The 17,465-nt window shown below is 43.9% G+C and overlaps 1 protein-coding gene across 2 annotated transcripts in view; it reads left to right on the top strand.

Annotated features, from left to right (window-relative positions):
• The first annotated feature begins 378 nt into the window (after positions 1–378).
• Positions 379–17,465, top strand: part of EGFL6 (EGF like domain multiple 6) — a 112,327-nt gene continuing 95,240 nt past the window's right edge. For both annotated transcript variants that reach the window (XM_073664694.1, XM_073664693.1), the window contains exon 1: positions 379–781. In XM_073664694.1, coding sequence (XP_073520795.1) covers positions 705–781 — 77 coding nt within the window. In that variant the 5' untranslated portion in view covers positions 379–704. The remainder of the gene's footprint in view (positions 782–17,465) is intronic.

Below are 17,465 nucleotides of genomic sequence, written 5' to 3'. Positions count from 1 at the left end.
ATGGTAGGGGGCGAGGGAACTTGACTCATCCTGTGAGATCCTGCAATCAGTCTGGCTCACCCAATTGAGCTGTATATTGTTGATGATGATGAGTCGCTAGTGTCACAGATATTTTGCCAAATATTGCTCGTTGTGATTGTGTTAGATAACTGGGAGTATAACATGTGCACTCCTTATGTTAGAAAACATGGAGGGGATCTAATTAAAACAAAGCAGGAGTGTAACTCACACTAGGGCTGTTTTAGAGTAGAGACTTACAGTATATGCAAGCACTTTTTAGCTGCTCTTTTTTATCACACAGGTAGTGGAGACATAGGGTTAAAATAAGGAAAACCCTAGGCAGCCCACTCCTCCCTATGTAAAATCCTGCCACAACCCACCAACCTTCTGCGCTGTCATCAGTGACTGTGAGGGCAGACTGGCTGGAATTTCAGAGCAGCCAAGTGTTTAATGCAGCTGCTGTAAGGCAGGAAAAAGGCAGAGCTAACACCCAACAAAAGACAAGCTGGAGGAACAGTGCTCCCCCACTACTAGATCTGCACAGGGATGGAGTGACTAGCACTGCAGGGACCCTCAGCACTGCCCTCCATATAGAAACACAGGGCTAATGAACAAGTAACTGCACACAACTCCTCAGGAAGAAGAGAGAGCATCCAGCCTTACCTCTCAGTATACTAGAAGCTTTCCAGGTGCTGGGCTTAGCCATGTGGCTGCTGCTGTGGATGGCTGCCTTAGGTGTATACTTCACCTCTGTTGCAGGTAGATTTGCGGAGTCTTCAAGGTCAGTTTGCATGTGTTTTCACAACTATGTCTTAATGTTTGCTATAAAATAACAGTACACCTAGTACAATCCAAGGATGTGTGACTATGCAGCACAGATACAGCAAGCACCATATAATATGACATATACCAAGGGTACGTTCACACTGTATTTGTTGCGGAATGTTTTGTATCTGTCCCATTCATATCAAACAATCTCATTTAAATGAATGGAACCTATTTTCATTAGCAAAAAAGTCTGCAAAAAAATTTGCAGCATGGAAATTCAGCCTTAAAGGGGGTGTATGGTTTTATATGAATAGGGCTTAAATGGCATCTCATGGAAGGAAGGTTAAATTCTAGATACACTCTTTGTTATATAACCATCCCCCAGCTCTTATCTAAGGAGTGCTTCTAGGGGGACCCTTGTCCATGTAGGCAGGGTGCTGTAAAAGATCCCCATGGACTGATCTAATGTCTATGGACAAGTCTATATGTAAACACAATTAGACCATGAGACTTCATAAGTAAAGTCATGGACAGAATCCAGTGCAATGTAAGTATGATAATGCACAACATGATACACAGTATATAATGATTTCATTGTGCTCCCCTTGTGCAGATATTGGGAGGTTTATGATATCTAAAGCACTTCTCTGCTATGAATTGTCTCATTACTGGTGGATTGCAGCATAGAAAACATGCTGTCTGGGTTGGAAGATCTGTCTCTCTTGTCTTAGTAAGTAGTGTGCCATGAGTGTGATCTGTCTGGCATATGCCATTGTGCTTGCTGGTTTCTGGGCTGTCTTAAATGGAAGCTGAATAAGTGGCAGTCAATCACTGTAAGTGCTGCAGGAAATGAGCAGTTGGGTAAATTGTTGAAGGGCTCCTTGTGTCATATGGAACGTTCTGTGTTTTGCACCATCATAATTAGGGCATGTTTGTTTCTAAATCACACTTTTATTATTTTTACTAGGAGAAAGCAGGTGCAAAACTGGTGCAGAATTCAGAAAATAATTTGCACCAGATGTTCTCATCTAGGGGAAGCCAACAAGTAATGTGTTCCAGGAATTCCTCTGCTCTGGAGCAAGAGTGTGAACTGATGCATTTCTCACTTGTCACTTATTATCTTGCCCTGGAGATAGATCAACCTCTGGAATAGCAATTCCTTAGAAGTCAAACTGGACAGGTTACTCAGGAGATGGAAAATAATGGAGAAATCACAATTATTTTATTATTAATTGTATAGTTGTTGCTATTGTCATTAGTACTACAGCTAATAAGACTAGGGTTTGGATTCATGGCATCACTGGTGGTTTAGGCTACGTTCCCACAATGAGTTTTTTGGTGAGTTTTTTTTACTCTGTGTAGTTTTTAAAAAAATAAATAAATAAATAAAAAAATGCAAGTAACCTATTTTACTTAATTGGTGCAGAAATGATGCAACATCAAAAACTCACCAAAAGCTCATCGTGGGAATGTAGCCTTAAGGGTTTATCCAACTTGTAGAAAGTTTGTAAAAATGGCTGCCAGTAATGTAAAATAAGAAAATAGTACTCAGCTACTCTCTCTGACATCCTGCAGCGCTCCTGTCCTTTATTTACATAGAGGCGGCACATGACTGCCGGAGCCTTCATGTGCCATACTACTGGCATCAGGCTTCGGTCTCTGAGCAGTGATGACAGTAGTCATTGGATATTAGTTTACAGAAATGTAGGCAGCCTGGATAAACTGTGAACACAGTATTTCACTTTCACTAAAGTTAGAGTTGTCTACTTAGGGAGATCTTTTAACAAAGAGATTTCCAAACTAAAAACTGATCACAAGGCATTTCATTACAGGGACTTCAAGCAACCAGCTATAATGTAAAAAAAATATGGTAGCAAGTGTATAGTTTTCCTGCAGTGCCATCACAGGAGAACTGAAGGGGTTATCCAGGACTATTTTATTCTTCTATGTGCCTAAAAATTAACATACAGGTAGTTGCTAACTTCCCGCCTTCACACAGCAGTCATTGTCCGCGCCTGCTGGCGATTCAGCTTCTCCACGCCAACAGAGCCGCTCTTTTTAATCCAGGCCGGTCTGTTCAACGGGGCGTGACTGCCGACGTCATGCTGATTGACTGCCAGCTCCTCAGCATTAGGCAGCGTGGAGCTTGCTGTCAATCAGCAGTCATACCCCATCAACAGAGCAGAGGCAGACATTGAGCACAACAGGCAGGTAGGTAGCAACTATCTGCCTGTTATTTCTTAAGCCCATAGTTTAAAAAATAAATAGATACCTGCCCAAGCCAAACTCTCTATGTACATTGTCTAATGTAGCTAGCTGTGGCATTCTAAGGTTTTCAGGACGGTAGTCATGGGTGAGGGGCTGTTGTTCTCCCACACCCTGGCACCCCACAAATAAACGGTGTCCCGATTCTCCTGTGCTATGTGTGTGGACACTGAGACACCAAAACATTCTTATAATGGTTAGCAAATACAGTGGTGACCAAAAGTTTTTTGCTTTTTTTTAAAGTGTGATTACTTCTGTCTGGTTGTTGTGATGCCCATTTTCCTGGTGATTTTAGTAAACCGGAAGCAAATGATTGTCAGCTATAAGGCCGAAAATTGTGTTTGACATTGTTTTATCCCTTTATTTGTTAGTATTCAACATTTGCTGGGCCAAATGTTTTGCATCTTTTGTCATGGGTAGTCAAATTTTGCCTAAATTTTTTTTTTTTTTTTTTAATGTGTGTTTTTAGGTTAAAACATGGCAAAGACGATGCCAAATTTAGCACCAGATGTCAGGAAGCTTATTATTCTGAGAGTGAAGTCAGGCAAAAGCCAAAACGAGGTAGCTATGGAATTCAACTGTTCTCAGAGTCAAGGGTCATGTATATTAAAGAAAGAAAAAGAAGGTTATGGAACAGCTGATACACCTAGAAGTGGACGACCACAGAAAATGTCCTCCAGAGTTGATCACATTATTAAGAAAAAGTCAGTATCTGATGTCCATGAAAGTGTACAGCTTTCACACAAAATGAACGACGAGTATAGGGTCAAAGTGAGTCGGAAAACTGTCGTGCGACGGTTAAGAGCAGTAGGGTTGAATGCACAAGTTCCAGTCAAGAAGCCTTTTATCTCTGCAAAGAACCGGAAGGTCCGACTTGAGTTCGCCAAAGAATACAGCCAATGGAAAGAGACAGATTAGTAATTAAAGCAAGAGGTTATGCTACAAAATACTAAGTTATGGCATTGTACACAATGAGTTACTCTCTGTTGTATTCAATAAATAGTATATGCAAAACTTTTGGCAGGCAGTTTTCTTTAATTAAATCACCATACCTTTAGTCAAAAGAATTTTGGTTAAAATTAAGGTCTTGCATGATGACAACTTCATGTACTTTCAAATCATCACCAGGGAAATGGCATCACAACAGCCAGAAGTAATCACACTTAAAAAAAAAAGCAAAACTTTTAGTTGCCACTGTACTTTTTCATTCAAGATACATGAAATTTAACACTCTCTTCGTCAGAGTCCTTTGTCTTCAACCTGGTACGCACATCGGGTTGTCTGTTTAGTTGCATGGGTCCCATCTGACCCCTGTCTCACTGCACTGGGGACCTGACACAGTGTCCAAGTTCCTTTTAAACACTGGTCCACATGACTCCAGTTGTACAGCTCCAGGGACCCTGACACAGCATGCCCATTTGTAAACACAACAGGCCAGTTGGCTAACTTACAAATGGCCCGACAGTCCAGGAGTTCAGTATATGCTGCCCTGACACGGCTCGATCCTCAGGTCGTCCTGTCCAGGTTTCCTCCCTCCCTCCTTTTCGCAGAGTATGGTCCCTTTAAAAGAGAGGTGTGCTATCCATCAGTCACTGGAGAAAGTCCATGGGGCAGTTATACACAGTCCATTTCAGTCACAAATGGTGGTTGACCCTCTAAGGGTCTTAGTCCCGTAATCCAGCAGGGCTGTGCACAAACGTGCGCAAAACGAACTTGGAAGGTAAAAAACAATTTACTGCACACAAACAAAAACTTCTGCCACACTGGCCAGTACTTGTATCCTTCGGTACATTTAGGGCCTCTTGCCCTCAGGGATGCAGAGCAGTCCCACTCTCTCATTTTTCTGTGCAACTAGCACAACTGCAAAATTACAACTGACAGCTTAAAGTGCCCGCACTCACAAAAGGGTTTTCTTATACTCACGGCCGGCATAGGTGGCCGCACCAGGCCCTGGCAGATGATATATGTAGCCACAGAGAAGTCACTAAATGTCGACTCCCCCTCCATACTCTCTCTCCGGGGAGTGTTGAAACTGAGTCTTGGGGCCTAAGGGTGGTGGCCCTCGCTTGAGGGGCAGCCACTGCCTGCTCCGCACAGCCCCCTGTACCGGTACTCTTTGGGGGTTGTGAGGTACTCACTGGCCAGGTCACCATCAGGCATTCCGCCCTGCCACGTGTCTTTGGCCACACCGACACGGCCACTTCTGTCTTGGGGTCCTGCTCCTTTCTCAGGAACTCTGGTGGGACCTCCGGCTTCTTCAGTCCTCCGGGCCGTATCTCCTCCAACTGCTGTGCCTGCTGCCGCTTCCATTCGAACCTTCCTGGTTCCCCATGGTGTGCTAAGACATATCGGCGTCCATCTCTCTCCAGAGGAAATCCATGATGCTCCATCTCTACCTGATCACTCTTCCTCTCTCTCAACAACAATTGCGCCTGCCCGCACTGCTTGAGGCATACTCTTCCATTTCTCTGCCTCTTCCAGAGTAGGGCTTCTTCCGGCTCACCTGCCCATTTTGTGAAAGTCCCCACTCGTTCTCCACTCACTCGCAGCAATGGGCGATGTTTCTTCTTCTGCTGCGCCCATCTGGGGTGGGCACGGTTCACAATGGGGCTTCTTCTCCAGGCTGACCACCTCTAGCACAGAATGTTTTGATGTCCGCTGTTCGCTTGCCCTGAACTGTCCCTTTCTTATCTGGCATCTCTGACCCCTGGAATACTCCGTCCACCTCTGCAGCTTCCATGAGTCCCTTCCCGACTCCCTTATGCGATTCCCTGTCCAACCACCTCTCGTAAAAAAAGATATTGAGGCACGCTTCTCAGTTCCTCAGGTGTATTGCAGGTCCCGGACGTTCCAAGAATGTTTGCTCCAAGTTCATGGCTGACGTTCTTTTGCTGCTGAACAGCCTGTGTTCCTCCAAGCACTCAGTCCTCCAACTACTGCTATCTTTCCATCTAATCTCTCACTCAAACTGCACTAACCAGGAAGTGCTCCCCTTGTTAACTGGACCTACCCCTCACACACTGGAGCTGTTTCTGAACACATTTACTGTTTCTATCCTAAATCTGTCTACTTCCTGAACTTATTGTTCCCACCAATGCACTGTTCCCAATCCTATATTATAACTAAATCTAAACTTACTCTATGTCCTAATCTCATCCTTTCCCTATATCTAATACATTTATCAGAATACATTGAGTCATCCACATATTATAGCAATACATTAACCGTGCACCTTGGTGCCTATAAGGTTCTATGCATAATAAAACACTTTCGTATACATAGGTTATAACCGTTTTACTAATCAAGGGAGAAGCACATAACCGTCCTGGCCACCCTCTTACAGCATCATGACCCTGTCCCACCCCAATCATGCCCTGGCTTCTCCCATTTTGTCAGAGCTGGGCAAATATGACCAAAAGTCGAAAAAAAATTGTGCAACCTTTAAAGGGATTGTCCACTAGTTGGACAACCCCTTCTTGATCTAAATGCTTGGCCCCAATAAAATAAAAAAAGCCTATTCTCTCCTCCCATTCTGGTGCCGTTCCAGTGGTGTTGGCACTCGTGGTCCCAGGGCTCTTGTGTGGTTGTTGTGACATGTGAGCCAGGCGCCCAATCAGCATTGGAGTCATTGTCCCCGCCTTCGGCCAAATCGAACATGAAGAGGAAATCCGGGCTGCAGCTGATCTGACTCTCTGTTCATGTTCAATTCAACAGGAAGTGGGGACAGTGGCACCAGTGCTGATTGGGTGCCGGGGGCACGGGTCACAACAACACCACGGGAGCCCTGGGAAGAGCGAGTGCCGACACCGCAGGAACGGCACCAGCAGGAAGGTGAGTATAAAGCTTTTTTATTTTATCGGGGCCAAGTGTGGGGTATGACAAGGAGTTGTCCAAGTAGTGGACTACTTCTTTAAGTTGCACAGAATAGAAGGAGGGCAGTGTGGGAAAGAATCCCTGGTCACTGTGTCTCTTCACTGTACGTGGTCAAATGCAATAGGCACTTAGACTCAGTAGGATGCCCAGGTTTGGTTCCTTAATTAGAAGTCTGGGAAGAGTATCTTTAGTAGATATGTTATACTTACACATCTTTGAGGGAGAGGTACCCTCATGTGACTCTCAACGTAAGGTTGTGGTCAGACGGCTGTACGTTCTCTAAAGTGAGAAAATCGGGCTGATTATGCTAATGACACTCGCCTCAAACTCTGTCAGAGTTTGAGCCAAGCGTCATTTTATTGTGATCTGATCCTCTCGCATTCTAGAATCGGAGAACAGGTGTGGAGAAGACGGAAAACTTAATTTCTCCATCTTGTCATGGATGTGACAGTCACCCTGCAGTTGGTTGCAGGAGATCCCTTTGTTTGGCATTACAGACATCTTAGCTGTCTCACTCTAGGACCCAGCGGCTACCTCCCTCCTGCTCTAATTGACAATCAGGCCTGGGTGTTTAAATACTTCCTAGTTGCTACACAGAAATGACCCTTTGTGAAGGCTTGGAGCAAATGCAGTTCTTACTTCCTCTCTGGTGCTAAAAGGATGTGTGTGCCATCTCTCTGAAGTCGACTCAAGCTAAGCTACTTCCCCCGTGTCTGTCTCTCCTTACTGTCTTTAGTTGTCAGTGGGGATTGACTAGCGCTCACTCCCCCTTCCCTATTCAGGGCCAAGGGGCTAGGGAAATACAGGGATAGGTTCCTGTGCGGCGATTTGTGAGGAACCAATATAGAGTAGGTAGGGGGAGACAGGGTGATTGCAGATCATCCTAGGAGGTCTCCACTTCCCTCTTTCCCTAGTGTCTGGGCTCCCTTCCCCTCATCCCTTCGTGTTGCACTTTGTCTTTCCTACACTGTATGTGACACTTCTCCATTGTTTAAGTCCACAGATGTCGGACTGCACTCGGATGACATTCTAGTGCAGTCCAATGTGTCACATGCACTCATAGACTTGTATGGGTATGTGTGATCCAAATTCTGGAGCCACTCTCAGCATGCTGTGATTTTTTTCTCATGCCGAATCGGATCTGCACTGTCCCCTAGTATAAAAACGGTCCCAGTGCTATCCGATAAAACATCGGATAGCACTTGGACGTGTTATGCACTCGTGTCACTCTCAGTGTAATATTGGACCAATCGCTTTAGGGAATATTTAACAATTTTAGGGCCTGGTCACTTGTCATTTGTTTTAAGATTAAATAAACAAGTAGACCCAATGATAGATGAAGTTCATTGCAGATTCTGTCAAATTTGACAGAAGAAATTGCACTACAAGAAGTACTATCTGTCTTATCAAAACAAAAGACACCTAGACCTTGACAATCCTCGTTATAAGTAGATCTTATTGTTATCCATCATGTGAGGAATCGGGCAGAACCCTTTACTTAGATATGAGGATTTGCCTGTGTTGATTATAACATAACATTACAGCACTTACCTGTATAGCTAGCATTTAAAAGGGGTTAACAACATTGAGGTTAATACTGCAGCCTGTGATTGGCTGCAGTGGTCACGTGTCATGTCCAAACATCAATGCTGGAGCAGGGCAAACAGATCTGCAAGAAATCTGATGAATGATAGCATGTGAGTGGCAGGCGATTGGTAACGTATTACTTTTTTTTTTTTTTTTTGCCATTTTATGTTTCTAAAGTTGTCGTGGGTTGGATAATCCCTTTCAGTGAGAGATCTGGAGGTTAAATAAAATACCTTAGCTTTTCTTTGTACAAGACTTGAATAATACTATACTAATTAGTGCTATTACAGAACAGAATGATGAGAAACCTCCTCTGCAGCTATTCAGCTGCTCGCAGTGAATGTCTCACATTACACAGAGGTGGGTGCAATCATGTCATGCACAAGTACCCGTAGTAAACATTGCGGTGAGAGCCCCATGCCATAGACAAGTTAATAAAGATCCTTTTATCTTCTCCACAAATCTCCTTTAAAGTTTTAAGACTCTGCTTTTTGTCCTCTGTCTAAACATTTAAAATGACTGCATGCAAGACTCCACTTAGTTCCTGACACACAGCTTTTATGATATTCCTTACTGTTAATGTACTTGTACAGTCAAGAACAATTAAAGAAACACTAAAACATGAAATGAATGATAAAAGTAAAGAGGAGATTATCTTGTCCCCACTATTTGTCAGTCTGTATGATTTTTTTGCTGTTTCTGAAACAGTTCTGGTATTCCAATTTATAACATGTTCCCCACTTGGTGTGTGGGATGTCTGCAGTGTAGGGCACCACAATAAATGATTCCTACTCCATTAATCAACAATACAAAAATACCCACTAGATATTAAGGTGGAATCTAAATAATTATTGAAGTATACAGCAGTTATATTCTATCTATTTTACAAACTTGTGTAATCCCAACCTGGCTAGAATGTAAAAATTGTTTAACCACACTATGAACGGGTATGGACATGTCATTGGCGCAACCTGTGTCAAACGGGCAATCCCTGCATGAGTCACCGCTGTCTAACAGCTGTGACACTTGCAGCCGCGGCGACAGTAAAAGAAACGCCGAGCACGCCAAAATACTTAATGAGACATACTTGCTCAACACTAGTTACCTTGTTAAATCAAGTTCTTATCTATCCATGGGATAGGGGATAACGCACTGACCACTGGGTGTCCCACCTCTAGGACCCGCAATGATTGGCAGATGAGGGAGCTTTTATCCCCATTGGGTACCTGTTATCTGACCGCCGATCCATTCACTTCCTATGGAGCTGCCATAAAAAGCCATGCACAGTTTTCTGCAGCCCCAGAGGGAATGAATGATGCACAGTTTGCACATGCACACTGCTGCTTCATTCTTATGGTGATAAAAGTACCTCATTCTGGTCCCATTGGTCGATATGTGATGACTTGTTTTCACTGGACAATCCCTTTAACTAGAGACAGTGTGCAATAAAAATAAAATGAATCCATCACCCACTGGTGCCCAAAGAATCAGCTTGTCCTGGCACAGAAAGGTAGCAATACTGTAGAGCAGCATGGTAGCCCAGGGATTAGCACTGTTGCAGCGCTGGGTTCAAATCGCACTATGGACAACAACTGCAAGAAGTTTGTATACTCCCCGTGTCTTTGTGTTGGTTTCCTCTGGGTTCTCCAGTTTCTTCCCACATTCCAAAGACATAGTGATGGGGAATTTAGATTGTGGGAATGGGAACATTTATGACAATATCTGTAAAGCGCTATGGAATAAATGTCGCTATATAAGGGAGCAAAATAAATAATACTATACATGTAGCACTACACTGGACAGAGGTGCTACGTGCGCTTCAGAATTACAGTACCACCATCTAGCTGGTGTTTGTGAGTCTTAAAGGCAATGTTCTCTGGGAACAGAAGGAAGAAAGCTTTTTCATTGCCACCTATAGTGAGATAAAGTGTAAGTCAATTTTTGACCTACTAAAGTGCATTGAAACATGACTAGGGGTACCGGCAAAATTTATTTGAGATACCTGTCTGCAGACAGTGCTGAGACATTTTAGACTGAATATAGATTTTTCGCGCCCCCTGGGCCGTGGGGTACTCGGTAGCCGGGCCGGTCGATGCTGGGGGATGTCACTGTGGCAGTGACCCAGGGCAGTCAATTAAAGGGAAAGTAAAAGGGGAATAAAGTTTTTATAGAGATAATGTTTGTGACGCCACCTGTGGTATGCGGCTATATGGGGACGCCACCTGTGGTAAGCGGCTATATGGAGCCGCCACTTCGGTGCAGATCCACTGGAGCTGATGGTGACGCAGCAGAGTTGGTTCAGCTCTCCACAGGCAGAGCTTAGCTCCAGGGCAGGATATAGTGATGCTATGAGGTAGATGTTGTTGGTGCTGTGTAGTGCAGGGCTGGTGATGGTGCAGCAATTATTCAAGGACACAGTGGGGTGCGGTCTTCAAGGTTTTACTCAGTTATCACGCTGCTCCTGATTACAACTGCCAGATTATAGCTATCCACATCCTGCGTTCACCAAGGAAGGGGTTCAGCAATCTCTCACGTATCTCAGGAGTACTTAAACGGGACCCCGTTCTATGTTCCTTCCTCGGTCGTCTTCCTGCGCTGGCTCTCACCCTCCTGCCCTGCGCCTCACAATCAGTGTCCCAAGCCAGTAGCCTCGGATCTTGTCGGGCGACGTGCAGTCCCCTGAATCCTATGCGGCCACCTTTTCGGCGATGTAATTGTGGTAGTGGGCAGCTGCACCTTGAAAGTACAGTAGCCTCCGGTTGTCTAGCTGTGCCTGGTTGTTCTCCACTAGTTTAGGGGCCGGTCCCCTCTGCGGCCTGATCCCTCCACGTCCGTCTAGATTCTAGCGCACGGGTGGCTTCCTGCACTTCCCGTGCCCCTGGGATCCCCTCTGTCTCTCTGGAGCCTTCCCTCTGCTCTCGTCCTATCTCACTCTTCCTGGGCCTCTCAGTCTAGGCCCGACTCCTTTCTCCACTCCTCCTGAGCAGAGCTCCTCCAGAGCTCCTGCTCCCAACTCTCTCTCCTTTGACTCTCTCCTCAGACTGTCCTGTCTCCTACAAGATGGTTCCCTTATACTCCTACTGACGGTGCTCCCCTGATCTACTTCCTCCACCCACACCCACTACATGGTTCCCCCTCTTTCGGTCCCCCCCCACTTCCAACCAGGGAGCAGGGCTCAGCATTGTACACATGCATCTTGCCACGCCTGCTGGTCTGGAATGGTGTAGTGTTGGATGCAGGTTGGTGGGTCCCGGGCAGCACTTCTTCCTTACCTGAGAGTGGGGTACCACACCTCTGGGTGAGATGCAGCACCTTTTTAGATCACCAAGAATAATTATTGTAAGTTGAAAATATTGTAACCTGAGCAACCAAAATTGAAGTTAAAAGGTTTGTGCAGTTATTTAAAAATTGGTGCAATCTGCAAAATAATTCCTTCTGAAATGTTCCTCTTTTCCCATAAGTACCCTTTCTAAAAGTACATCAACTATGTGTTTCATGTCACAGAATCCTCCTATAGCAGCATACTGACTTGACTTTTTCATCCAAAGAGCTGTGATTTCCAATTGTCAAAACAGATTGGGTCGATTGAAGAAGCAGACAACTATAACGTAATTAAAGCCCCCCATACACAATTAGGCCCCCGTAATCTTAAGGCCTCAATACACACTACACTAACGTCTGCTGAACCGATGATATCGAACTGCTGATACTTTTGTTCTCTAGAGATAAGCCTCCACCAGAGGAATCTGTCAGTGGCTCTCTCGTAGAGAAGACAGCATATCTCGGCTGAGCAAGCGCTCCTGTGTATAGAGGAGTAGGGAGAGAGTTTCAGGCCAAACGATCTGCCAAGCAATTGTTGAGCCGACAATTTTTTATTGTGTATGGGGTTCCTTACTGACAGAACAATTCAGCAATGAAAGAGCTTTGCATTTAAAGTCTGTGGACCCTCCCTACAATGTTGCTCAGTAGAAAGCACTTAAAGTGGGTCATATAGGTAATAATATTGGAATTTGTAAAAGAATAATGATGGCAGTTACATTTTAGAAATTTTGGGGAATTTGTTTTTCCACTATTTTGCATAATGTAGGAGACAGCAAGGGTTCTTTTGGTACAGTCATATGTTGCAGGTGTATTCAAATTTTGCAGTGTTATAGCAAAACTTGCAGTTAAACCCCAATAAAACCCTGACTCATCCCCTCAATATGTAAATACACCCCTACAGATTAAGAAAATAACATATAAATCCACTGTTACAAAAATAAATGGATTACCAAAATGTAGGTGCTGACATTTAATTATAGTTATTAGGAATTTGTCCGGCCAAAAAAGATCATCAATCTCTTATTATCTAATATACAAGCTTGAAGTAAATGTCCTAATTGTATAGCCAGTCTGTCCTAATATTTTTTTTTCCCTATAAATGTGTCAGTACAGTCAAGACTGGGGAAAAGAAACCATTGGTCATTAGATGCTAAAATTTACCTGTATGTTTTAGAAAAAATAGTCTATTTATTCTTCAATGTATGATGTTCCTCTGGATCTAGGTTACCATTTTAGTACAAAGGTTGCTTAATTTAAAAAGGACCTTCACCAAATTTTTCATGATTTTGGACAAATGATGTAATAGTTCCTCCTGTGCGGCATAAATGTTTTTTAATTTCACCTTTCCGTTGCAGAGATATTTGATACGTAATTTGTTAAATTAAGTCCAAGTGGGTGTTATTAGATAGTTTTCACTGTGGGCATGTACTTCTGCCTCCTGTATGATCCTGACCAATCATAAGCCGGCAGCAACATAGAAGTGCAGAAGGACCTGTGAAGATGTCATCATGGCCATATGACCAGAGTCCACAGATCCAAGACAGGCAGAGTGTGCAGCCTAAATAAGCACTGAAGACCTATCACACAGCACAGACGTGTAGAAATATTAACTGAAGCCAATAGCTCGATACTTATATGCGGTGTAATATATGTTCAGTGCTTATTTAGGCTGCACACTCTGGCTGGCAGGATCTGTGGACTATGGTTATGTAGCACCCTGAGGATTCGGCTGCTACAGGGGTATTGCACCTCAACCCAGAGGTGTGGTATTCCACTCCCGGGTAAGGATGGAGTGTGGAACTGAGCTAGTAGGCTGCATGCACTACATACATCCCATTTCCGGGGGACAGAACTACGGTACTCCCACCAGTATATGTGCAGGTACGACAGCGTCTGTCCCTGGCTGGAGTGGGAGGGGGGTGGAACATCCCAGTAGTGTAGGGGCAGATAGGGGGAGCAGTCTGGGTAAAGCTAGGAGCTCATTGGGTGCTGGTCACCTGGGCTCACACATAGAGGGAGTATATAAGGTGGGCACCATCTTAGATCAGGGTGAGTTCAGCCTGAGGAGAAGCAGAGCAGAGGAGCTCAGCCAGGAGGGCTGACAGGGAGCTGTGGCTCCGGCTGGGCCCAGCTCCAGGGCTGAGCCTGCAGCGAAGCAGAAGAGAGAGAGAGGAGTCAGAAGGACCCAGAGAGAACGAGTCAGAAAGAACCCCAAGATCCCAGAATAAGGACAGAAGGGTGAAGGGTTGGCGGACAAGGGTACCGGATCCCAAGCTGGTGGAGGCAGAAGTAGACCTTAGCCAGGAACCGGAGGTCGTGGTCAGGATCTGCCGCGACCCTCACCAAATCCACTAGAAAGGCACACCAAGTATAGGGTCAGGGAGCCCAGAGGAGGCTTGACCACCAAGAGACCCGAGGGAGCCGGCCAAAAGTGGATCCCTGGTGGGAACGGCCAGAGGAAGGGAGAGTCAGAAAGGAGCTCAGGACCACGCTCCGGAATTGCCTGGGGGTTGGCCGAGTCCAGGACCTGGTGGACGCAGCACGGCTCGGGTGGTCACTCAAGGCCAGAGTGACTAAAAGGACACCAGTAAGTAAAAACCCTGAACTGCATCTCCCGACTCTGAGTCTTCTTCTGCACCATCACAACCCCCATCATCCACACCTGCTGCCCTGAGGCCACACCCCTCCCGTTGGGGGTTATACCATCACTGCTGCACATATACCACCGGCCTCAGTGGACTGCTCTGCAGCGGCGGCTTCAAAGCCGCACTCAACGGGTGGCGTAGTCGACACATCAAATTAACATCTACTGCCATAGACTGCCACTTAGTTTGACACCCTGGGCACGGACCGGGTCACCGCCACAAGGACTACTACCCCCATACAGATCCGGCTCCGGGTATCCCCTGAACATGGCCCAGGGGGCGCGTCAGTTACGTGATCCTAATGACATCATCACAGTATCTTCTGCACTTCTAAGTTGATGCCTGCTTATGATTGGTCAGCGTCATACAGGAGGCAAAATTATGATTCATGCAGGGAATAAGGGGGCGGCAATGCATGGCATAAGAGTCATATTTTCAGTATTATTTGAATACTTGTGTCATGCTCCACCCCCGAGACCCTGCACTATACATAACACATTTAATATGTTTAAGCTAGAGTGTCGTTTTAATTAAAGCTGAAAAACTAGCTATTTCTGGTTCCTGTAGGTCAAAAACTGAAATCATTATTTTTTATAACAAAGTAAACCATGAATTTTACAGTAAAGTGGAAACAAACACTCCTTTTCTTTCTACGCAGCAATATCTGCTGCACATCATGCAATTAAATGTAAATATAAACAGACTTTTCCCTCTGTTATATGTTGTACATGAACTGTTGTAAGAGGACTCCCAAAGTAACAAGCTTTTTGTACATCAACACTTGGGTAATTTGTGGGATTCCAGATGTCTAATGAAAATATAATAATTGTAAGGTTTATTTTTTCAGTCGAGATCTGCTGACTTAAAGGCATCTACAAATTATTAGGAAGTACTAGAGAATATGCTATGAAACCAAACACTTTAACACACCACTCCAGCCATTTCCTGCATAATCCTATCCACTGATATCATATTGTTCCCTTGTGGAGACCTCAGCAGATAACTGAGCTACGATAGCCCTGCAGGTCAATTTGCTGGATTGAGGGAATTAACACGGGATTTGGTTGTTCTATTCACTAATTTAATTTGCTTCATTGAATATGTAACATAGATATCCATTAATTCTATTATATAACTTCCTGTTTTCTAACAGAAGAAAATTTTGATGTTTTTAATTTGATTTATTACTATATTAAGCTATTCAATATACATTAAGCTACAAATAATAAAGTACCACAAAAGATGCTGCTGTTAGTTTCTTGATGCAGTTTTTGCTGTTTTAAGCTATGTTCACACACGTTGTGTTTTTTTCTGCAGCTAAATCTGCTGCAAATCTGACAACTTTTCTCTGTCAGGAAAACGGCTGCGTCAAAAATGCAGGTTTTGCTGCGTTTTTTTATGTGTTTTTTTTTCAGCGTTTTTTTCACTGTACATAAAGTTCTGTGGAAAAAAAAATCTCATTCTGTTTTTGGCATAGTGGGGAGGTGAATTGTTTAGGAATAGTTTGGACACTGGCAATGCATTGAGTTTGTATGACACTATTTGCTTTCACACTATGGGATCTGCCATCTGCCTCACTGGGCCACAGGTATTGTTCAATCTCACAAGTAGGTCAGTTAATGTTTACACTGTACACATCACTAATTTATTTAAACTCTTCCAATACAAAAAATCATCTCAGTGACCAAGACAAGATGGTTAAATCACAAAATAGAACCCATATCTTGCCATCAAAACCGCTGTAAAAAATGTAGCTGCGTTTTTTGATGCGTTTTTTCAGTGGTTTTTTTTTCACCCACCATTACTTCCTCCTATGGATGAAAAAATGCTGAAAGAAGTGACATGCTCTATTTTCCAAAAAACGCAAGCAAGGCAGAAAATATGCAGCAAACAAAAAGCAACATGTGTGAACAGAGAATTATGGTTTCTCATACACTTTGCTGGTACTGCAAGATGCGGCTGAAAATTTGCATAAAATCTGCTGCAAAATACGCAACAAAACACAACGTATGTGAACATAGCCTTACTTTAACCTAACCTGTGAATAGATCAAAAATCTAAAGTAGTACAAGCCTTCAAACTAAAGGTGTCTTCTACTTAACTGTACGAATTAAAATTGCAACACAATGCAAAACTGCAGAGTTAAAGGGAATCTGTCAATAGGATCAACCCTCCTAAGCCGTCTACATGGGCATGCAAGTCATAGGAAGCTGAATAACATGATAACTTGATATCTGTAATACAATGTCTTATTCAAGAGAAATTCATGTTTTTCTTAATATGTAAATGAGCTGTTAAGATCTATGGGTTTTAAATGGATCTCTCCGTCTCCAGAGCTTATTTTGAATTAAAGGGGGCGCTACCAGTATGAGACAAGTAATGACTGACAGTCTGCTCTCCTGGTTTCACTGTGAAGCTGTGTGTGAGTACATCTAACACTCCTTCAGCTTTCTCCTGGCAATCAGTGAGGAGGGAAAAGTCAGTACATCAGAGCTGACAGCACTATGAGAGAGTTACAGCTGCACATGTAAAAGCTCAGATATGATGTACTGTGCATCCGCTCCATACCGGCTGTTTGTAAGAGAAAAGCTGAAAAAGTGTTAGTTGTCATCATACTCAGCTCTGCAGTGATATCAGGAGAGCAGACTGTCAGTCATTACATGTCTCCCTTTCATTTAAAATGAGCTCTGGAGACTGACTGTCTGGGAGATCTATGTTCTGCCCTATCACCTCATTTATATATTAGGAAAAACATGGATTTCTCTGGAATAAGACATTGGATCGCAGATTTTCAAGGTATAATTTTAATAAACTTTCTATGGCCTGCGTGTCCATTTATATATTTATATGGTTTAGGAGGGTTGCTCCTTCTGGCAGATTTTTGTTTTTCAGGAGTTTTGCATTTTTGAGGAGGATTTGAAGAGTTTCCAAGTTTCTGCTCCCAAATCATCTCAAAATACTCCGTGTGCACATAGCCAAAATCTCAATAGCCCCAATTAAATCAAA

This window comes from Phyllobates terribilis, unplaced genomic scaffold (genome assembly GCF_046119375.1).
Source record: "Phyllobates terribilis strain yellow unplaced genomic scaffold, ASM4611937v1 Scaffold_2__4_contigs__length_985480577, whole genome shotgun sequence".
Taxonomy (NCBI): Eukaryota; Metazoa; Chordata; class Amphibia; order Anura; family Dendrobatidae; genus Phyllobates; species Phyllobates terribilis.
This window is presented reverse-complemented; position numbering and strand designations above follow the sequence as displayed.